Source organism: Anopheles arabiensis, chromosome X (genome assembly GCF_016920715.1).
Source record: "Anopheles arabiensis isolate DONGOLA chromosome X, AaraD3, whole genome shotgun sequence".
Classification (NCBI taxonomy): Eukaryota; Metazoa; Arthropoda; class Insecta; order Diptera; family Culicidae; genus Anopheles; species Anopheles arabiensis.
Window position 1 is genome coordinate 3,884,586 of NC_053519.1, and position 23,429 is coordinate 3,908,014.

General features: G+C 45.4%; 3 protein-coding genes across 4 annotated transcripts; 2 read left to right on the forward strand and 1 right to left on the reverse strand.

Moving 5' to 3' along the window:
• Positions 1-476: 476 nt before the first annotated feature.
• LOC120906553 (NFU1 iron-sulfur cluster scaffold homolog, mitochondrial-like) lies at positions 477-1,591 on the forward strand. Its single transcript, XM_040318311.1, has 2 exons — positions 477-637; positions 705-1,591. The coding sequence occupies exons 1-2, from the start codon at positions 567-569 to the stop codon at positions 1,453-1,455; spliced, it is 822 nt and encodes a 273-aa protein (XP_040174245.1). The 5' UTR covers positions 477-566; the 3' UTR covers positions 1,456-1,591.
• A 168-nt stretch (positions 1,592-1,759) lies between these two features.
• LOC120906552 (protein artemis-like) lies at positions 1,760-3,136 on the reverse strand. Its single transcript, XM_040318310.1, has one exon. It carries the CDS (start codon positions 3,090-3,092, stop codon positions 1,860-1,862), a length of 1,233 nt encoding a protein of 410 aa, XP_040174244.1. The 5' UTR covers positions 3,093-3,136; the 3' UTR covers positions 1,760-1,859.
• A 2,066-nt stretch (positions 3,137-5,202) lies between these two features.
• On the forward strand, positions 5,203-22,914 carry LOC120906851 (lysophosphatidylcholine acyltransferase-like). Of its 2 annotated transcripts, none has more exons than XM_040318953.1 (10): positions 5,203-5,503; positions 6,466-6,928; positions 10,636-10,781; positions 16,344-16,549; positions 17,950-18,217; positions 18,305-18,568; positions 18,660-18,813; positions 18,880-18,984; positions 20,397-20,532; positions 20,618-22,914. In XM_040318953.1, exons 2-10 carry the CDS (start codon positions 6,725-6,727, stop codon positions 20,701-20,703), a joined length of 1,569 nt encoding a protein of 522 aa, XP_040174887.1. In that variant the 5' UTR covers positions 5,203-5,503; positions 6,466-6,724; the 3' UTR covers positions 20,704-22,914. The 2 variants fall into 2 exon arrangements, with proteins under 2 accessions (XP_040174887.1, XP_040174886.1); XM_040318952.1 differs by lacking the exon at positions 16,344-16,549 and adding an exon at positions 12,687-12,904 and having other exon boundaries at positions 5,206-5,503.
• Positions 22,915-23,429: the final 515 nt, after the last annotated feature.

The following is a 23,429-nucleotide window of genomic DNA, read 5'->3' on the forward strand; positions in this document are numbered from 1 at the left end:
GTAAACATTATTTCGGATCAAAACATTATTTCAGCATAAAGAGGCGAAGGAGGCCAATTGACTCAAAGTCTTTTAAAAATAGTAATAAAATAATAAAAAAATATTTCAGCCAAACCAACACCTCCTCCCCCACCCCCCTAACTACCTCCGGAGCTGATCCGGATTCGAATCCGAAAGCATCTGGATTCTGATCAATCCAAATCCGGCTGCAGGCCCATTTAGCCCATCACTAAAACCTTCAGAAGTGCCATCCCGCCTGATTTCGACTTTAGCAGAAAGGTTTATGATTCTTGATCATTGATATAACATGCTGAAAAAAGTACAATTGTGTGAACCAAGACAACAGCAGTTATATTTGCATTCGGAAATTATTTTTAAAATTAACGTAAACTCGATATCGCCGCTTTGCACCGTGTTCCCATACGCTTCGCAGCCGCCGGCCGCCAAATGCGCACACAAGTGAACCTCATCTGTTTGGCCCGTGAAACGTCAACACAACGCAAAACCACAACCAAAACAAACGTAATCACTTGCGGCGTCCGTGGTCGTGGTGCGAGTTTCCAAATATGTTGCAAAGTACGCGAAAGTTCGCCTGGCACCTGCGTGCCCTTGCAGCCGTGAGCTGCCGGCGTGCGTTGTAAGTACCAAATTCCTCCCTCCTCCCCCACACACAATCACTAACGTTTCGCTCCTTCCTGCACCAGCACCAGCAATACCTTCCGCCCAGGCACGCTGGCAAGGCACCCGAGCGGCAGCAGACAGCTGCTGGCCAGCCCGGCCACACTGGCCGCCAGCCGGCGCAGCATGTTCATCCAGACGCAGGACACCCCCAACCCGGACAGTCTGAAGTTTCTGCCCGGCGTGCCCGTGCTCGAGAAGGGCCAAACAATGGACTTCCCCTCGGTGTCGGCCGCCCAGTGCAGCCCGCTGGCCAAGCTGCTGTTTCGCGTCGAGGGCGTGCGGGCCGTGTTTTTCGGCGGCGACTTCGTCACCATCTCGAAGCAGGAGGACGCCGAATGGCGCATCATCAAGCCGGAGGTGTTTGCGGTGATAATGGACTTCTTCGCGTCCGGCTTGCCGGTGGTGACCGACGCGAAACCGAACCCGGACACGCAGTTCAACGAGGACGACGACGAGACGGTGCAGATGATCAAGGAGCTGCTCGACACGCGCATCCGGCCGACGGTGCAGGAGGACGGCGGTGACATCATCTTCATGGGCTTCGATGACGGCGTGGTGAAGCTGAAGATGCAGGGCTCCTGCTCGTCCTGTCCGAGCTCGATCGTGACGCTCAAGAACGGCGTGCAGAACATGCTGCAGTTCTACATCCCCGAGGTGGTGTCGGTCGAGCAGGTGACGGACGAGGCGGACAAGGTGGCGGAGAAGGAGTTTTCCCGGCTGGAAAAGCAGATCCGCCAGAAGGACGAGGAGCCGCCGGCGGAGAACAAAACCTAGAGCTCTGGCGGCAGTGGTCAGGGATTGTGGGGTGGATTGATATTTTCGTTATTTTGTTGTTAGCGTAGTGTTTGGTTGGAATTAAACAAATCTAACTCGGTTTTTTGGAGCCGCTCAGTAAATCACCTGGGCTGTATTAGTGTAGCGTCTAATGTACAAGATGAAAAATTTAATATCACTGTTCGCTGTAGACTGCGATCTAGATTGCTGGAGCTGTGGACACTCTTCGAGATGGCATAGACACTTGGAACAGTCGCAAACTTCATAGCAAACACACCACGATATGATTGTAAACAAGCACAAGTTGAAAGGCGGAATGGAATTGGAGTTTATTCCAATTTTATAAAACAGTGTTTAATTATATAAAACAATTATTGTATATAACCTATCTACCATCTACCATCTCAATCCGAACCCGTTCGCCGTGCCATTTTCATCGGCCGTCGGTGTAACTCATCGTCCTCCACGTGGTCGCCCTCCGGCTCACTGTCACTTTCTTTGCTTGGCTTGAGCTTGGCTTTGACTTTAAAGGCACCCAGCGGTAGGCAGTGCAGTCGCTGCGGTTCTTCCCCGGGCGGCACTAGCTCGTTGCCAGCCGGTTCCAGCAGCTCGCACAGCAACGTTTCCTTCCCGGCCCGATCCAGCTCGTCCGCCACCACGCTGAAGCGAATGTCTCGCACGTCCGGCTGCAGGCTGCGCAGGAATTCGACCAGCTCCGTGCTGCTGGCATGGGAGGAGTAGCACACGTACCATAGATTGCCACTGCCAGATTGCTGCCAGAATGGTTCCCCCGGGCGCAGGTTGCACCAGCGGCGCGCGGTCGGACGGATCGTCATCACAAAGTCGAAATGCTTCTCCTCCGGCTTCGCCGCCCGACATGCCACCCCGTGCTGTAGTGTTTTCCCCCGACAAGCGTGTATCCGCGCACCGGCCGCATCGTCCGTAAAGACGTCATCCAGCACCGCGAAATGGTTGTACGGTTCGCGCTGGGCAGCGTACACGTGTATCCGCTGGTGCAGCCGGCTCGCCAGCTGACAGAACAGCTCCTCCGAGCCGTACGATGCCGGTGGCCATAGTGCGACAACGTTGCGCCGGTCGTGCGACAGCCAGCGCGAGCACAGCTCCACTATCCGGTCCATGCTGGCCTGCCGCGGTGGGAAGTACGCGTACCGCCGGTCGAGAAAGGTGCTGTCGAGGTAAACGATGGTCGGCCGCACCCGGTACCGGGCGATCGCGGTCAGGCTGGCGGACGACAGGCGAAAGTCGCCCGTGTACAGCAGCCGGACCGTTTTCGTTTCGAAGTAGAACATCACCGAGCCGGGACAGTGCTCGGCGGGCACGGTCCGGACGCAGAGCTCGTAGGCCGGTCCGGCCGGCGGTCGTACGGTGAGGTTCAGCTGCTCCCGGACCGGCACCGGGACGAGCGTGTGCTGCGGGTGCCGGAGGCCGACAATGACGGCCGTGTGCGGACTGACGTAGAGCGGACCGGGCAGTGGCGCCGCGTCCGGCAGGCCCTGCATGTGATCGACGTGGCAATGGGACAGGAAGAAGAGTGTGGCCCGATCCCGGACCGGCTGGTCGAACCGATCGATCCCGATACCGGGCAGCTCCGGCACCGTGCCCGGGAAGGTGCTCATCTTCGGCGTCGGGGTTGCGTTGTTTACCGGTGTGCGATTAGAACGTCTTTGTTTTTGTTTTCATGTGACGTTTATGTTAGGTGAAGAGAGGGAGAGAAAAGATAGAAGAGAAGGAATTGTTGAAAGTACAGATAGTCCTCAAGATACGCGGTAGCTTTTAGACGCGTATTCGGAAATAATACGCAATTGTATCAATTTGACAGTTCTTTGAACATATTAAACTCATCGCCGATTGTACAGATTTAACTCATCAATCGGCAAGCGGAAAATAAAATCCCATTGGATCGAGTTTTACAATTCCAATTACAATCCAAGAATGTTTCAATTTGTTATTTACAGTCAGCATCATATAACCATTCAAATAGACAACGCACGACATAAAGTAGCCCAAAATTTAACTCCGCGTAGATCAAAGTAGCTCATATCTCAAGCGCCACAAATTAAGCTTAAAGCCCGTGTCTGTGCTCAATCGCAATCGATTTTATCGCAAGTGCTGTCAAACGCTTTTTCGTATAATATTGCGATTACAGTGGCGCGCCGTTGAGATTGTTCCTACAAAACACCACACGTTTAGTTCGACAGATAAAATCGGATGCGTTGTCCGACGAAATCAAAAATTTTTGATTCCGTCGTACGACGAAATCGCACGTCCAACGTTATCTGTCAAATCCCATATAAATCTCGTCCGATGAGCGTTGCCACGGGCCTTAGGCCCGTGTCTGTGCTCCATCGCATGCGATTTTATCGCACGTGCTGTCAAACGCTTTTTCGTATAATATTGCGCTTATTTAAATGATTTTAATAATATAACGATTATGAAAAATAAAGTTGAGGTTGTTCCTACAAAACACCACACATTTAGTTTGACAGATAAAATCGGATGCGGCGTCCGACGAAATCAAAATTTTTTGATTCTGTCGTACGACGAAATCGCACGTCCGACGTTATCTGTCAAATCCCATATAAAATTTTGACAGGCCTTCCGATAAAATCGCATCCGATGGAGCACAGACACGGGCCTTAGGGCGGTGGCAACGCTCATCGGATGCGATTTTATCGGACGAGATTTATATGGGATTTGACAGATGACGTCGGACGTGCGATTTCGTCGTCCGACGTTATCTGTCAAATCCCATATAAATCTCATCCGACAAAATCGCATCCGATGAGCGTTGCCACCGCCCTTAATCTCTGGAGTTTGAATCGTGCGCGACATAAAGTAGCTCAATTTTGCAAACAGAGCTACTTCTCGCGCAACATTTCTGCTTCATGCAAAAAAATCGAATTATTCAGTTAGTTTGTGAGCCAGACCAATTCAAAACTCTAAAAACATGTCTGGGTCAAGTGAGCTACTTTGAACTACGCGGAGTGAAATTCTGAGCTACTGTTTGTCGCGCGAGACGGGCATTTAAGGGCATTTAAGCCAAAATTCCAGATACGCAGTCGAGGAGAATCTCGGTCCCCATCAATAACGTACCTCGGGGACCACCTGTAGTTTCAAAATTCAAAATCCGAGATTTTGAATACGGAAATTCAATACAATCGTTATTTTTACACGCTCATACCTTTTTTAACCCTTTTGAAGCATTGTTGTTATTGTTGAGAAGCAAACCTAAACCTTCCAACTCGCCTTTGGCTGTGTTTAAGCGAACCGAGCCGAGTCCACAGAGCTTGGACTCCACAACCATATAATGCGAAAATGTTCCAACGGTCGTTGTCGTTACCAAACGCACCCATACTCACCCGTCCGGAGACGTCCAGTCCAAGCAAACAGTTGGCAGGAACATTTCCGCGGAACCAAATAGTTCCGGTGCCGGAGCGGAATGAATCGTGCTCACACTGCGTACCATCACTACGGCTTAAATTCGCCGACTTTCGCAAAACCCGTTGCTGCAGGGCTGGCTGCTTCAATTTGTTCGCAAGTGGGACCGTATTTATTGTGTGTTTCTGAAATTAATATCTTTTTATCGGTGATGTTTCTTGAACAGCAAAATAGAGTGAATTATTCGTTTATTTTTATTTGATTGTCATTGTACTCATGCACGATTCTTTACCGCAAGTAGAACCGCATTAGCAGAACCGTCTCATTTCCCCCAACAGCAGGGTGGGCTTGTTGTTCATGTATCGTGCCGGATATAAACCGGCCACCCGTCAAGCCCTGCATTCAGATATGCCAATACGCCCGTGTTGCTCCTTCCGAAAGGGAAGACCGCCCGCAAATACCGTCTGGCAGCCGAAGCAGAAGCTGTCGACCGAAATCGAGTCACACACGCGCTGAAACGTTCGCGTTCGAAGGAAATCGCATCAACCTCGCGTCGCACAGCCCATTCCCGCCCTTCCGGCGTGCTTTGCCTCTGCGCCCGTGTGCCGTGTGTGTGTGTGTGCGTTCGCGAAAGCATCACCTAGAAGAGGTACAACATCGCAGTTACAATCCGGGTGGGGGTGGTTGGTTTCGAGTTTTTGCGAGTGCCGGTTTATGGCATTTTGGAGCTTTTAGGGGGAGGGGGGGAGGTGGGAGGTTAGATAGTGACCGTGCTGTGAATTTCGTTAGCTAGGGAGAGGCGTAAGTTATGCGAGGGGGATGGTGGTGGTGGGTGAAAGGGAGTTGTCATATCATCCCGGTATGTGCCGAGGTACCGTTTTGTTCGCTCACATGCACCATCCATCCTCCTACAAGTGTTTGTGTGTGTGTGTGTGGGTGTCCCTAAGGGATGACAAAAAGGTGCAGAGGGAAGGGGGGAGGGTAACACTGGGAAGGGAGCAGTGAAAGTGCGCGTCGAACAATGACAACAACACCACAACCATTTTCTGCAATCAACAGAAGCAGAAGAAGAGAAAGAAGAAGAGAAGAAGAAGAAGACAGTTCAAGAGAAAGAAAGAAAGTGAGCGAGGGAAGAAACAATTTCGCTCGGTGAAAAATCATTCACACACACAGACACACACATGCACAATTGCACATAGGATTTTTTTGTGTTTTTGTTTTTGGCAATGAGAGGGGTTGGAAAATGCGTGGAAATTTTCCGGAACCATTGTGCTTGGTAGTGTTAGTTTTTTTTTTTTTAATTTCCTTTATCAATTATGTGTGTATTTGTGTGTTCGTGCCAAAAAAGGATTGAAAACAAAAATAAGAAACAAAGGGGGAAAAAAAGAAAAACTCTTCATACGTGTGTGTGTGTGGGTGGGGTTGGGGGGTGCGTACATGCATGCGTTGCCTTAGCGACCCACCTACGAACAGGAAGAAGACAAAAAAAAACACACTAATATTCCCTTCCGTCTGCGTGTGTGTGTATGTGTGTGTGTGCGCGGAGTTTTCCCTCCCAAGGTGAACATGTGTATGTAGGATTTTCTTGTCTTTCTTTCCCTTTTTTTCCAGCGCGTAGAGGAAGAAAACAACAACAAAACCGCGTGTTTTTTTGTGTGTCTGTGTGTGTGGGTGCGCTAATTAATCCCCCCCACCCCACCCGTTTTCCTCCCACCAACAAACACCTACATTTTCCGGTCGTGCAGTGCCGTGTCCCAACTTTCCCAACACTTTGCTTTTCCTCTCTTCCCTTCCCTTCTCGGCGCGTCCCTCTCTCTCTCGCTACCTGTTGTGACCTAGCCGGGCGTGACAATTGTGTGCGCAGGGCAGTATGGCGGCCACGGCCGAATGGGAGCCACCGGTGGCACCGGAAGCGGCCCCGGTGGCGCAACCGGAACGCAAGGGGACAGCACCGGCGCCCGGCCCACCGGCCGCAATCAACCGGAAAGCGGAAAACAATCAACCGGACGAGATACACTACGTCAACCCGTTCGTGCACAAGCTCGTCTGGGACGATCCGATCGACAAGGCCAAGGTAAGAGGGGGCCAAGGAAGGGGGATGAGATACCACCAGCGAGCTGCGGGCTGCGTTGTGTCGAATTGTGATCAAAACAGTATACTGCGTTGTTGTTAAAATTCGGTTCTGCAAGGGGGGGGGGGGGGGGAGTTTGGATAAAATCAACGGTCGCGCGGGGTAGAGGAATTGCGTAGGGCCCGGGGAGATGGGAGAAGGAAGATATCACTTCTGCGTCTTGGTTTTGGGGTTGCGTGTCCATGTGCTTGTGCTCTCTGGGCGCGCGAGCGTGTGTGTGTTTGTGCTTGTTTTTGCGTCGTTTCCAGATACACCGTTTTGTGGTGTGATGTATCGAAATTTCGCTGATGAGCTGATCTGACAGCTTGACAGTACCCGGGGAGCTGAATGGAACACAGCGATTGTGACGTATGCCGGATGCTGCTACATTTTGTTTTTTTCGATTTTCTTAATTTTTTTGCGGAAACTCTCGAAGAGATAGAAAACAAGAGCTAATGCCTTTTCACATCTTTGTATATTTTTCTCACTATTTTGAAAACCACCATTACAGGGTTCTTCGAGTCAAGTTCCAATGTCAACAACGTTTTTCAATGCTTGCAAGATGATTTTCAACAGCTGTCCAATGTTGCACTTGCATCACTAACATTATTTCAGTTCTTTCGCAAGATGTTCAACACATCACAAGCTTGAGATTGAGTTTAACAGTTCTATGTGATGTGTTGAAAATCATGTGGAAGATTTGAAATTTTATTGTGTTTGAAAAACATCTTGGGCCGGTCTGGTGGTAAAGTCGTCAACTCTTAAGACCTAACAACAATGCCCGTCATGGGTTCAAGTCCCGAATGGACCGTGCCCCCCATACATAGGACTGACTATCCTGCTATGGGGCGAAATCAATAAGGCCTTGACCGGCAACGGTTGTTGTGCCAAAGAAGAAGAAGAAGAAGAAGAATAAAAAAAACATCTTTGAGCCGATGAATAATGATGTGCACATTGGAGATTGGCTTAGAAAACCCTGTAAGTCACGTAGACTTACTTACCTCAGTAAGTCACGTAGACTTACTTGGGTTTCCCATGTCAGTTTCGAATGTGTGCACATAATTATTCGCCGCCTCCAAGATGATTTTCAACAGCTGTCAAATGGTGTATTTGCTTCAAAATGAAATTTCAGTTTCTACACATGATTTTCAGCACATCACATAAAACTGTCAAACTCAATCTCAAACTTGAGTCGTGTTGAAAATCATGTTGAAGCAATTAAAAATTAGTGTGATGGAAAAGAAGTATCACATTGATGAGGATTAACATGTCGTACTCGGTTAATAAGAATGTTTACATTTGAAAGTGAGCTGGAAAACCCTGTATCATAATTTTTAATTTATTCAACATGATTTTCAACACATCTATAGCTGGACCGTGTTTGATAGTTTTTTGTGATGTGTTGAAAATCTTTTTAAAACTGAAATTTCATTATGAAGCAAATACACCATTTGACAGTTGTTGAAAAACATCTTGAAGGCGGTGAATAATTATGTGCACATTCGAAAGTGACTTGGAAAATCCTGTAATACTCCAAAACCCTTACGGACGCCGGTCTAAAAGAACATCGATGATGAAGTGTGGGTGGTAGGAGGAAAAAAAAATATCAGATTATGGTTACATTCCTTAACAATAGGAAACATTTGGGTGCTGTAAAAACATCGTTGTTGAGGTTTTTGTGTCGATAGTTACCGTAGGCCGTGTACAATAGCGAGTCTTATAGCAAAAACTTGTTGCTCTTTGGGAAGAAGCTGCTTTTTAAGTAAACACTTATTCTTGTTTGGATTTTGGAGTTTGTGCCTATCGGACCACTCGGCTCCAATAATAAGTGGTATTAAATTTAGTAAATGTCATTGGAATCAGTGTGTCGAAGCTCGTTTGAAGATACTATGTCCCTGAAGCAACAAAAAATCAATTCGGTTTGCCTTATATAGCTTTCAGAAGGAGATTACGGAAGGAATTCAACTGTCAGAATGCTGAACGAAATTTTAACAAAAACCCCATATTGATTGAAATGAATGGTGGAACCACAACAGATATGCTTTCATCGTGTAGGGAAGCGTTTTAGTCATGCAAACAGAAAAATGAGACAAATTCCAATTCTAATGCCCTTCGCGCTGCTTATTACACTAGAGCAGGGGCCTCCAAACTTTTCAGCCCGCGGGCCACATTGCTTCAAAAATCGCTAAGTTGAGGGCCATTTAATGTTACCTATAACTGATGAGTGAACGTTTAAATCTCATTTTTATAACAAAATACTAACGATACTTGAACAGATTCGTGTTACTAAAGCTTGATTTTTGTTTAAGAAATGTAAAAAAATACAATTTCTTTTGAAAAAGTCAAAATAACCTAATATTTATTCTAAATCTGGTAAAGTCATCGGGGCCGCATTTTAAGCTCTTGAGGGCCGCATGCGGCCCGCGGGCCGTAGTTTGGAGACCCCTGCACTAGAGAGAAGCATTCCAATGTCCTATAAAGCTCGCTGGAATCGATTTTGACAGCCAAATGCCAATTCCATCTATCCAATGTAATAGCACTATAAATAGAGCAGACCACGGCGCAGTAATTGCCCCCTGGGGAAGTGATGGGAAATTTTCATTAAAAAAAATGGAACGGAACGGATAGAGTGTGGTGGGTTTGGTTGAAGTTATATATCAAAGTACATGCGACCCTTGAGCTACGACCCACTCGAGATACAAGGATTCGCAGATACGAATTTGAATTTGATACCCACTTTTATGAATATTCCCTATGAACCCAACGTTCCCTTCTAGCCTCTCTCTCCGGGGAGTTGATGGTTTTCTTTTTTTTGCATTCTCATGATGTGTCTCTGCGTCAGTTTCAAACAACTAATTTTAATCTTCGACCACCCCCAAGTGAGAAAGCTAGAGACTAACGGGTGTGTGTGTGTGCCAGCAGTAACATCCAACATTCCGGTGGCTAATGGTGGCATTGCTTTATTATGGCGTGTTTTGTGTGTGAATTCTGCATCGAAATGATTACTTCAGAGGTTTAGCGAGCTCTACTCTCCCCTCCCTAAGGTTGGGTTTTTTGAGTTAATATTAACTGTTGGGCTGTTCTCTCTTTTGTTTGGAGTTCAGAATCAGATATCTCCGATTCCGACTCCGTGTTCAGAATCAATTTGGGAGCCGATTCCGATTCTGGAGACAATTGCTTAGGTGATTCTGGAATCAATTACTTAATCGGAATCGTAATAGAACCAGATTTGGCTCCGGAATTGAATTTTCCTCCGGAATTGGATTTTGCTCCGGAATCAGAAATAGTTCTGGAATTGAAATCAAAAGATTCAGACGAGAAATCAGTCCTGGAATCTCCTTGAGAATGGACCGTTTACAAGTAAATTTGGATGCTTTGTGGCTATCAATACAATCTTAGCAGCTCAGGACCCAAACGCCCATTATGAGCAGATTATGATTTCGATTCCAGAGCCGATTTTGAATTCAGATCCGATACCGATTCTGCAGCCAATTCAGATTCCGGAGCGATTCCAGAAACTGTTTCCGGGCGCTACCATCCGGAATAGATTCCAGCAAACTTTGGAACTAGCTGGAATCGATTCCGACGAAGATTTAATATTTCCCCTCACTAGCTCTATCATCTAATTCTTTCATGTCTCTACTCTATTTCCTGTCTCTCCGCGCTTCTAGACAGCACTGCTGACGGTGATACTGCTGCCGTTTCGCGTCATCCTAATTCTCGTCTGTCTGGTGGTGGCATGGGCCCTCGCCAATATCGGCCTCTATGGACTGTCCAAGGAGGATCTGCGTACGAAGCCACTGGTCGGCTGGCGGCGGTGAGTATTCTGAGTACCAAAGCGGATGCTTAGGATCTGCAAAAAAAAGATCGTATACATATAGCAATGAATTTGCTGAAATTGTTGTGCCTTCACCCACGAAATAATAGCTCAAGTTCTCCAGCAATACAGGACTCACCAATTCTGACCAGCTTCCCAAATAGATGTTCCCAGAATTTGCGACAACAACACATTGTGCTCATTATTGGAGCCTGTAATATGTATGAAGTTACTAATACGAGCCTGTAAATATCGGTTGAACCCGCACACTAACTCCAACATCTGGAGCCGGTGCAAGGAGGGGGTACACGTTTGCAGCCGCTCCCAGGTGTTGGCGAATGCACTGGAAACACTGTCGGTTGTGTACAATGTAAAACAACCGATCGTTGCATGCTGCCGTACACAGAGGCCGGAGGTCGTCGTCGTTCAAGACCTCCGCTATGTTTAGCACCGGGCCCGGAGGGGGGGCCGCACAGAGTTCATGTACAAGGGGGGGGGGGGTTTGGGGAGGGTTTCATTAATTCCAAATAGCGCCCCATTCGCTATGGTAGAATGGCATTATCGCCGGGTGGTTGACTGCCGCCGATTGGATGCGCTTTCTTCCAATCCCTTCTCTTCACCCCGGTACAATCGTCGCTATGTCGATACGCGTTGGCCCCAAACTTCTAACTCATCGCACTAACAATCCTCGGGTGGAGATGTAACACTAGTTGCTTATTGGGAAAGAGGAGGAGAAAGAAAGAAGCAAGCAGTTTGCTCGGGTGAAATTGGCTTTTCTCTCCGGGAAAAATGGTCATATGTCCGGTTTGTTGTGGTTGTTGTTGTATCCGTGCCTTTTATCTTGTAGTCATGGGGAGGAGGGTTGGCAGTACTGTATCTTTTGCCTTTTGTGTGTGACTAACTCAATCCTGAAGAATACAGTAGAAAACTGAAATGGAATCCCACACATATATACACAACAACAATAACGACAACAACAACACAACAGCAACACACACACACACACACACACACACACACACACACACACACACACACACACACACACACACACACACACACACACACACACACACACACACACACACACACACACACACACACACACACACACACACACACACACACACACACACACACACACACACACACACACATACACACACACACCGCAGTTGGTAGAAGGCACAAAGTTCGTCGACAACTTTCCTTCCAGGGGAAAGTTGTACCTTCAAACTATTGCTTCTCCTGCCGATATTATGCCCTTTCCCATCACCCAAGGGAAAAGTTGCAGGCCAGTTCCTGAAGCCTGCAAAAATGTTAATTAGCGGAACTCCTTTCCCTTACGTTTGATTTACCGCAAGCGTGTTCTTTTGTGTATCCCAGCGTGACAATGGTCAATGGGTAGAGAGACATTAGTTCCAACGTCTGCTACATATACTTTGGGCTGATGACGATCCATTGTTGCAAGATTGTGATGCTGGGATGTATTTCTCTTCATTGGACATGATCCATTCCGATTCACATTGGATGGTAGATCCAGGCTATCGTGATTTCCAAACATCTCCAAACGATGCCTTAAGACACAACGCATTGCTGGTTCGCTAATTCTGCACTCCATTATTGTTGCTGATTAAAGGGGTTGACGTCTATAACCTATTCCACACATTTCTAAGGAAAGATCTTGAAAGTACCTCGATATCTTGTGAACTCCAAACGAGGAACGCGAACGAGGAGGTCCTCATCATTTCCCTAATAACCAACCGTGTTTCAATCAATCTTTTGTCCTCTCTCTCTCTCTCCTTCTCTATCTCTCCCTCTTCTATGCTCCCAACTTCTCTGCTCCCAACTTCTCATTGTTCCTCCCATCTCTTCCTCTTACCGGCATCGTCTTCGGTCTGACAGCCAGTTGCGCCATCTGACCGCGCTCGTGATGCGCACGCTCTTCCTGTTCGGCTCGTTCAACTACATCCGGTACAAGGGCGTCCGGGCGTCGCCGAAGGAAGCGCCGGTCATCTGTGTGGCGCCGCACACCGCATTCTACGATTCGGTGTGTGTCGTCCTGTTCGGGCCGTCGGCCGTCGTCGCCAAGTATGAGACCGCATCGCTGCCATTCTTCGGAAGTAGGTGTTTTTGCTGCCGATCGCGCCTGGTCGCGATCTATTCTGCTGTCTCTCTCTCTCTCTGTGTGTGCTTTCCATTGCTTCTCATCCCTTGTGCTACACACGTACCCAGCGCAGCATATGACACACACTGCCGCTTGTTTTGTAATTCGCAAGAGCTCAAAACAACGAACCGAACAAGGGGGCTGGAATTATCGTCATGCATGCATATAACGGTGGGGGCACTGAGGGAACACTTTGCTGGAACAATAGGGGCATTAGGGACGATTTCCGTATTAGACTATCCATTTTGAAGACAAAAAAAAGGAAAGTGGTAGTACAAACTGTACAGCAAATGTGTTTTTTGATAGGCGATTTGTGAATGTGATAGGCGTGCTTGGTTGTATGTTGGCTTTACACATATATATGAGTGCGTGTGTGCGTGTGATTGTGTGCGTGTGTTTGGGAACATAAATTTGATTAACGTATAACCATGTATGGGAATGGCTGTGATAACCCAACACGACAGCCAAAACGCAATATGAGCCGCGGTAGCTCGGCTTACCCCAGACAGCAGGTACGCGCGACGTCAAGACAGTGGACGAACAACCATCGCATCATCGTACGATCACTTCCATCGTCATCTGTCAACGAATCATCTCATCGCTCAGTGCATGTATCTTCCTGTCTTTTTTTTTTTGTTCTGTCTTTGTATCTTCTCTCACCGTCATACCTTTTTTGTATTTATTTCCCTCCTGTGTGTTCGGTAACTTAAAAAAAAGCAGATGAATCACTGCAAGCCGGAACCCTTGCTCCTTACTCATCCACCTTTGTCTGCTAAATACAGCAACATGTAGATTATATGGCGCTTACACCCGTTCTAACATCATAACTTCATGGTGCAGTTGCAAAGGGTTTTGCTTTCGGAAAGAAATGCTGTATGTGTGGGTGTGCGTGTGTGTATGTGTGGGGAGATTTGATGTACATTAAAATTAAACCCGAACCCATTAACATCATCACTAACTCCTCTACTACTGTGTTTCCATCACGAAGCGGCTTCGATTGGCTGCACCATTCTAATGCGTCACTGGTTCAGTTTTACGCGTCCCGTGTGCCGTTCACCTTACAAAGGCCGAAGAATTCGACACATTTCGTTTTGCGCACACCTTTGCTGCTTTCGGGTGTCGTGTTTGTTTTGCCTTCGCTGCGCTCTTGCCACGTTCCACGTTGGAGCAGGCCAGTTGTGCAGTTGCAGCGATTTTGGTTTCGTTCAATCGTTTGTTGCTAGCTTTGCTCGACTTATATTTCTTGCAGCGGGGCAAGGATGAATGATGCCAATGTGCCATCCATATTTCACACCCTCGCTGCTCTCTCCTTCGTTCTGTGTCGGTTGTGGTTAAACTTCCAAAATTTGCTGTCTCGTTTTGTCGCCTTTAGTCACCGGTTGCTCCATTTCTGTAAAACGATAAACACCACCCAAGGCTATGGGGAGCAATGGGTCAACATGGGCATTGTAGGGATATGTTTTCTTCCTCTGCGTATGACGTCACCGTCACAATAAACATATTCACGCAAAGTGTGTTTCATTCAAATATATAACAGTTTAACAGTTTGTTAAAGAATCAATAAATTAAGTTGTTCACTTCAAAGCAAGTGCAGTGTTTTTGACGAAAGGTGACGTCTAAACTAGTGTTGTGATTCATTAATCTTTTGTTGAGATTCCTTCATATGAATATGAATCTTCAGCGATGAGTGTTTCGAATTTCCATAAATTCATAAATGTATCTCCAAATCATCATGAATTTCTAAAGATTCATGAATTTATAAAGAATCGTATAGCTCTAAAGAATCAAATAGCTCTAAAGAATCATGAATCTCTAAAGAATCATGAATCTCTTAACAATCATGAATCTCTAAAGAAACAAGAAGCTTTAAAGAATCATGAAGCTCCAAAGAGTCATGATTCTCTAAAGAGTCACGAATCTCTAAAGAATCATGAATCTTTGGAGATGTTTGATTTTGAAGATTTATTGATTAAATTTGCGCGATCACTCTTTGAATTTGAGATTTTTGTGATATTTGCCAAGAAGTATCGAAGCCCAGTATAGACTGGCATGACCACGTAGGTCGTTATCAATAAGAAGAACAAGAAGATCAAGTACATGAAATACAAGAAGAATAAGAAGAAGCTCAAGCGCTATGAATCTTTTGAGAATTATGAATCCCTTGAGATTCATGAATCCCTAGAGAATTCTTCGAGAATTCTTTTGTGAATCTTTAGAGAATTCTTCGTGAATCCTTGAAGAATTGGAGAATTAAAATCTTTTGAGATTCATAAACCACTCTCTAATCATGAATCTGTTCAACCGAGATCCATATTAATTGTATCACTTCCAAGATTCATTTAGATTCATGTATGTGAATCAGATTCACCCAACACTTGTCTAAACCATGAGGGAAAATATTGTCGACTAAAAGGGAACCCATGTTGCCCCGTGTTCCCCACCCGGGTGTATATGTGCTTCAACAGCGTGTTCACGCGGTTTGCTCTTTTTTTGCTAACAGTTCGGGGGGTGGTAAAGCGATGAGATCAATGTTTGCTAAATAGGCTAATTCGATAGATCGCCTCTCTGATGAAAGAAACGAAACCTACCGCTCATCTTCCCATTGCCCGCTCATTCTCATGGATTTTTTTTCTTTTTTTCTTTCTCTCTCTCTTTCTCTCTCTGTCTCTCTCTCTTCTTCTCTTTTTCCTTCTCTTTTTCATCTCGCTTCTCTATCAATCGGGTGATCGAACTTTGCAAACCAACACAAAAAAACAAACCGCCTGTGGTCTATTACTTCATCCGCAACTTCGCCTCATCCGGATGTGCGCTGGCAAATGCAAATGCAAACTATTTCATATTGGCTTCATTCGCACCGATACTCTCCGTCTGTTGCTCTCTATCTCTTTTCTTATTATTCTGCTACTTGGATGTCTATCGGATTCATTTTCGGCGTAATTTGCCATGATTGCAATGCTCTCTTGATCCAAACAACGGATCGGATCTTGCTGCACATGCGCGGCATGCACGAGGCTCGCAAATACTCATACACATCCACATCGCTTTATCTCTTCCTCCACGCCTCTCTCTTTCTTTCCGTCTTTCTCTCTTCCTTTCTATCTTCTCTGTACTTATTTTATATCCGACCATAAAACCCGACTCTTCCCGGACGGACCTGGACGCGATCTGGCTGGACTGGTGATATACTTCTGGACATCTTTTGGACGCAATTACATTGTTCCCAAATCACTGCCATCTCGGACTCGCTTCATCCCATTCCATCTTCACATTGGACGTCGTACTACACTGCCCGGTGGAATACGGAATGCCACTTGACACACAAAAACAAAACTCTCTGACCGTACAAACATTAAAAAAAACGCAAACCCCTGCACTATCTGCATTAATCGGAGCAGACGCTTGAAAGGGCCGCTCGGTGAGTTCGCCACGCTCGCGTACACCTGCGCTGGGCTGGGCATTACGATACGGGGGCGGCAGGCGAGCCGTGCCGAAGCGCCGGTACTGGTAGTGTCCCCGCACAGCTCCTTCCTCGATGCGGTCATCATCTACGTGACCGGGTTGTCCAGTCCGCTGGTGCGAAACGCTGACCGCAACCTCGGGAGTAAGTGTCCACACAGAAGCTGTGATTGATTTCTTGTGTTTTATTTTTTGTTGTTATTGTTGTTATTGTTTTTTTTCCTGGGCTATCTCTATCTCTTCTCTATTTTTCGAACTCGCCTTTGTAAAAACATATGTTGTTTTTTTTTTTATAATTGCTCCCTTTAATAACCCAATGTCCCTAAGGCACCAGTTCCCAACTTTCGAACCTTCCGCTGATCCAGCTCATTCATTGGATGTGTGAATTTGAACGCTATCGAATTCCAATCCCAATGTCTGCTATACTTCCCATGTATCTTCCTGACATGTAAGCAAACATGATACATATCAGAAAGATCTATATATCCATACCATCCTTAAAAATAAATCGCAAATACAATCTCTTAAGATATACAATACTATTACAATCTTTGGAAACTTTTCAAGCGCTCCACATTATTATAAGATATATTTGCTGCAACTATTGGCAGCTGGAATTGGACGTGTTTTACGTCAAATTTCATCATCTGAAATTTCATCTCCTCTTGAATTAACTTCCTTATTTGTTCCTATTCCATAACACCAATATCAACCTTCAAAAGAATCCTACAAATCTCCAATATGTTAAACCTCTATAGCCTAACAATTCCTATGGAACCTCTGGAATCGCTCGAGATCGCTTGATGAGATAGATTCCGTTGAAGAATTATTCTCCAAAAAAACAAGAAGAGTAACAAGTCCCACTTGTTGGATATTGAAACTGATTATTTACATCCAAAAACTCACAGAATTTCCCCAGATCCTTCTACATATCCTTCAAAAGGAATCCAAGAAATCCCCAATATCACTGCAGCCTGACAATTCCAATGGAACCTCTGGAATCGCTCGAGATTGCTTGATGAGATCCTGTTGAAGAATTGTTCTTCAAAAAACAAAAAGAGTAACGAGTTCCACATGTTGGATATTGAAACTGTTACTGTACATCCAAAAACTCACAGAATTTCCCCAGTTCCTACTACATATCCATAGCTTTTCTTCGTTGGACGAGTATTTAAATCTATTGCTTTAACAGAGCTCGACTGTTTCCTATTCCCTTATCATTTGTGTGCTTGTATGTGCGTTTTATGTGTGTGCGTGTGTGCGCGTGTGTGTGTGAGTGTGTGGTTGTGATTGGCAGGGCATCAATAGTATGCACTCAGCGTGCGGGAAAGCGTTCGGAGGTAGTATTACATTGTATGTGTAGCTCGTGTTCGGTTTGTGTTTTGTCCCTTTATGGCGAATTTGTGTGTGTGTGTGTGTGCGTGACACAAGGGTGAGATTTGTCCGATGGCGCACTGGCAACACCACTTCTACTAACCGTGTTGTTGTATCTCCCCCTCCCCTTCAAATAAATCACAACTCACCACCCCCCTCCTGTGTGTTAAGAACTGATTGACTACGCCCAACCGATCTACGTGTGCCGGGAGGATCCCCATTCGCGCCAGACGACGATCCGGGAGATTATACAGCGCGCCAACTCGAAGGAGGACTGGCCCCAGATACTCATCTTCCCCGAGGGGACCTGCACGAACCGGACGTCGCTGATCAAGTTTAAGCCGGGTGCGTTCTACCCCGGCGTACCGATCCAGCCGGTGCTGATGCGCTACCCGAACAAGGTCGACACCGTCACCTGGACCTGGGAGGGGCCGAACGCGTATGTTATTGTGACATTGACCGGACATTACATTGCACTACCAGACTGTACACTGAGCGCGTGAATATTTTCGACTCCATTTTCCAGCATCCAGCTGCTGTGGCGCACCCTAACGCAGTTCCACACGTTCTGCGAGATCGAGTTCCTGCCCGTGTACTACCCGAGCGAGGCGGAAAAGGCCAACCCGAAGCTGTACGCCGACAACGTGCGCATCATGATGGCGAAGGCGCTCGACATACCGATCTCCGATTACACCTTTGACGACTGCAAGCTGATGACGTTCGTGAAGAATGTCGGCATGCCTCATCCGGCCGCGATTGCGGACATTGGAAAGCTGCGCGAAACGCTGAAGTGAGACGTTTGAAGAACTGCCTATGTGTGTGTGTGTGAAACGGTGTTGACTGAGCTGTGTTTTTTTGCTTTTGTTGTTCTCGCCTTGCAGAATTGCCGCCACCGATCGGGAAAGCAAGATCGTGGCGAGTGAGCGCCAGTTCACCGATGCGAACAGTTTGCTCACTTACCCACAGTTTGCCGAGCGGATGCAGCTGGACGTGCAGCAGGAGGCAGCACACAATCTTTTCCACAAACTGATCCGGGTATGCTTCCATGTTAGCAGAATCTCTCCTAACTACGATGGTTTTCCGTATCTTTTTTCCTTTTAGCCTGAAACGCCGGACGTGATTGATTTCAGAGAGTACCTACTACTTGCACTGTTCTTGATCACACTGTATAAGCCGAAACTAATCTTCGTTGAATCTCTTTTTCATGTAAGTGTTTGTCAAGGTTTGAAATTGTAGAGTTGCGGTAGGCGCAAATACACCATGTTAAGCTGCTTTTGAACATTGTTCAATTATAAGTTAACATTCGACTTCCAACTAACATACTGATGCCTATCTGAACTAGTGTTGGGTAAATCTGATTCAGATTCAATTTGTCTAGATCTATATTGGAAAGATCCATGAATCACAAAGATTGAAGAATCTCAAAGATTCACAAATTTCAAAGATTCAAAAAATTAGAAAGCTTCATGAATCTCGAAAGATTTATATATCTCCAAATATTTGCGAATCTCTAGATATTCATATAACTCCAAATATTTGCGGATCTCTAGAGATTCATATATCTCCAAAGATTCATAGAGCTTGAACTTCTTATTATTCTCCTTCTTGGTGTAATAACCTACGTGGTTATGCCAGCCTACACAAACCTTCGAGACTTCTTGGTACGTACAACACAGCCGGATAGTTTGTTATGCTACGGGGAGACGGTCCATGCAAGGCTTGAACCCAAGACGGGCATGTTGTTAGGTCGTGCTAGTTAGCCACTGTACCACAGTGTGGGATCTAGCAAATTAAATATATTTAAAATCATCTCTAAAAATTCATGAATCCTTGGAGATTTATGAATCTTCATGGATACATGTATTTTGGAAGATTCATAATTCTTAATTGGATCATTTCATGATTCTTGGAAGATTCATGTATCTTACGAGGTTCATGAATGTTTGGATATTCAAGAATCTTCAGAGATCTTTAGAGATTCATGAAAATATTGAAAAGCATGAATCTTTAGATACTCACGAATCTTTAGAGATTCATGATTTTTTAGAGATTCTTGAATCTTTGGAGATTCGATTCGAGATTTGAATCATTAATCCCTGAAGATTCAATCGCAACGAAAGATTCATAAAACCCAACACTAATCTAAACTTCGTTCAATCGTAACTAAGCAAGTGAAACCTCTGAGTCAATCCGATTGCTGTAGGGAGTTTAGACTTTGGTTAGTACCTTCATTTACAAAAACAGTTTGAATTTATATGCCAATAATGTATCTCGGTACCTTCAAAATGAATATTTGGCTATTACATTGGTACAAAATCAATAATAATGTAGCACATAACAACTTGATTGCAATAAAATGAACATCAAAGAAACGAATCTGGGTAATATAAACGTACGTTAATATTTTGGAAAGCAAATGTTTAGTTGCTATTGGTAAAATGTGCAGGCAGGCATCAGAATTCCAGTTGGCGGTCAAATGACAATGTTCAAAAGTTGCTTAACGATGTTTGCTTGAGCTCGAAAACGGTGTAAATGTGATTTTATATCACAAAATATAGACAGGAATAGTTCTACCAACATCCAAGGTTTACTAATCTGTGGCATCTGTTCAATTGCAGCTGTACGGTGTGAATGGACGTGTGAACCGCACGCAACTGTACCAAACCCTCCAGAATCTGGTACGAATCTCGCAGAAGGAGCTGAACAGCATCTTTCTACAGGCGGATCCGGATAATCTTGGCACGATTGACTACAGTATGGTTCAATCTGAAGGAAGACAACCGCTAAAACCGAGAACTAACGAACCTCAACCCTTTTCTGCTTTGCCTTTCTTCCGCAGGTCAATTTGTCAAGGCAATAGAGCGCAATCCACTGCTAGCCAAGCTGCAGAAGAATAACGATCCCAACAACCTAAGACTGGGCTAAAGCAACGCACAATCTGAACTGTACTCTCTCGCTCGCTGCTACTGTACGGGTTTACACCACACGCTCTTTCCTCCCCCATTGCTGGCCACCGCTGCGGACCTGCAAGCAGGTGCAAGCAACTTTGTCGCAAGCATACGCTCCTGACCGTTGAAGCAGACTGTGGAAACTTAAAAAATTATATATAAATATGTAGGCTAGACATAAGCCAGCGGGTAAAAAAACAAAACGAAAATCGGCGTTCGACGTCAAACTCCGTTCCAATCTCAATGCCGCGAGCGCACGCGCTGCATTTGAGCCGCCGCGAAGGTGTTTGCATGCGCTTCCCGATGAGTGTTGGGAGTGTTTTTGGTTGTTGTGTTGTTGTGGCGATTCTGTATGTCTTAAACATGGAAAGGTGTGCGTGTGTGTGCGCGTGTGTATGTGCGTGTGTGTATGTGTAAAGCTTTCGTCCAGCGAATTGTAATTATTCCGTGTTCATCCTTTACGTATAGGACCAAAGCCGCGGTGAGGAAGCAGCACCAATGTAGTTGTAGCGCGGCAGCAGCGCATTACGTTGTAGCGCACATATGTTTGCACAATTTGTTGTTAAATCGTTACACATTCATATGATCAATGTGTGTACGCATGTGTACGTGTGTGTATTGCCGGGTCGTCTATAAGTAATCATTATCTATATATGTATCACTGTTCCGCACTGGGCGGCGCAGGTCGCGTGCAACAAGTACTCAAGCAACTGTTAGGTTACGTTTAAGTGTTAAGAAGATGCAGGATTCTAAATGCTCATGCCAAACTGAAGGTCTGAAGTCTGTGTTCCGAGCCGGGCGAGCGTTCCGCAGGATTCGTGAAACTCGTCATGTGGTATGTGTTTGCTCTTCGTTTTATGATTATTATTGACTGGACTTGATGGAACGGTCTGGTTTGAATTTGAGTTTTGTTGCGGCAGCACTACATCTTTGGTTCGCTGTTGTGGGGTCTTTCTCAATCAAAGATTCTGCAACAAAAAAAAAAACAAATAAATAGCACAAAAACGGAGCAACACCTTCGTCGATCAGCTGAGAGCTTCAACTATTACAAAAAACACAACAAAGTAGTAGATGTATTACACACACACGAAACTCGTTCGTCGCACGAGTGAATTCTAATCAAAGAAACATACTTAAAAGGAAACAAAAAGAGGAAACTTAAAGTAAAAAAAAAAACGAAATTAAAAGCATGCTAGGTATAGATACAAAAAAAATGTATGGATGTGTGGGAATATTTATGTGTGTGCATGCGTGTAAATGTATGTTTGTGTGGGGTATGTAGCTCCCCGCTCCTGCTAAGCCGAGAGAAAGGCGGCAAAAAAGCTTCCAACAAACATAAACATGTAGGAAACGTGATAAGACGCAAAACACGCAAACGTGTTTAGACAAAAAAAAAAGGAAATCATTTCGAACCACGCGCCCAAATGGAGGAGAACCAACCGGAAGTAAGCTTTTGCGAATAAAATTTGCAAAAGCAAAAAGCCTAAGAATATATAGAGAGCAGTCAAAGATGCACGAATAGACAGGCGTTAAAGCTGGTTAAGGAGAGCGGCAGAACTAGTTTTTTTTTTGTTTTTGGAAAAAAATGCACAAGTTGCGTAGAAAAACACACACTCACACGGATGGAGATATATTTTGAGTATTTATTTATTTACTAAGTGTCTAGCCGTAGATGCGCATTTTGCTTTGGCTGTACGATTGCCACAGCTATGAGAAGGGGCGGGTGACCCTTGGGTCATCCGGCACAAAACGGAGAAAAAAGCTGTAACCGAAATGTCGTAGTGTAAACAAAATCTACATACACATATCCACATACACACACGCTCTCACACACAACTACGAAACAAAACAGAAAAAAACGGTCAGAGAAAACATGCAGAACACAACTGAACTGGCACAAAGGTATATAAGAAATAGAGATAATATAATATACATATATTGCAAAAAAAAGGTAATGATGCCCTAAGGGAAAGAGAGAACAGCGCGATGGAGCAGTAGGAGAGGAGGACGCCGTTTGGGGCTGTTTTGGTACTCCAACCTCGTACTCCGCAACGCTCCGCCGTCTTTGCCCGAGCTGTTAAAATGTTCATGTGTTATTACTCAGTGTCCTCAAAGGAAAGCGCAACGGCGCCGAAAAAAGAAAAACAAATGTAAGAAAATGTAGCAAAATACAGTGACAAAAAAAAAATACACAAAAACCAAGAAAGAATGAACGAAAGAGAAAACAACTATTTAGAAGAAATAATAAACCAAGAAAACTCTCAAGCAAACACTTTTGGATGATGATGGGTGGTGAGAGATTGATTTCGAAAAGAAAATAGCTTTGTGTGACGCAGCTGGAAGAAACGTTAGATGCACGATTGAATGATTCGCTGCTTTTGTGTGATTTGAATGTAATCTAGACTTCATTTTGCTGTGAAAAAAATTACCCAAAATTGTTTAATTGCCTCTCAAAACATCGTTACATGTGGTTTTGGTCACACGGAACCATCGGAAAGCATTGCTTCGTAAACTCTCTTTCTCTCTCTTTCTCTCTCTCTCTCTCTCTCTCTCTCACTCTCTCTCTCTCTTCGCGCAAAGAGGCTCAATGTACTCTCCTCACGGTCAAGAACACTTGAACAGTACGACACGTACACGCGAGAATGGGTTCCCCGCGTAAACCCGGCGGGTTTGGCAAAAGCGCGCGGGCCCTTCTATTAATAT

Excerpts from the sequence above, each read along its gene's own strand:
- LOC120906851 (XM_040318952.1), top strand. The coding sequence starts at position 6,725 with ATGGCGGCCACGGCCGAATGGGAGCCACCGGTGGCACCGGAAGCGGCC. Across the intron at positions 18,569-18,659 it reads AAGCTGCGCGAAACGCTGAA|AATTGCCGCCACCGATCGGG; the intron begins GTGAGACGTTTG and ends CTCGCCTTGCAG. Across the intron at positions 18,814-18,879 it reads TTTTCCACAAACTGATCCGG|CCTGAAACGCCGGACGTGAT; the intron begins GTATGCTTCCAT and ends TTTTCCTTTTAG.
- LOC120906552 (XM_040318310.1), bottom strand. The coding sequence starts at position 3,092 with ATGAGCACCTTCCCGGGCACGGTGCCGGAGCTGCCCGGTATCGGGATC.
- LOC120906553 (XM_040318311.1), top strand. The coding sequence starts at position 567 with ATGTTGCAAAGTACGCGAAAGTTCGCCTGGCACCTGCGTGCCCTTGCA. Across the intron at positions 638-704 it reads GTGAGCTGCCGGCGTGCGTT|CACCAGCAATACCTTCCGCC; the intron begins GTAAGTACCAAA and ends TTCCTGCACCAG.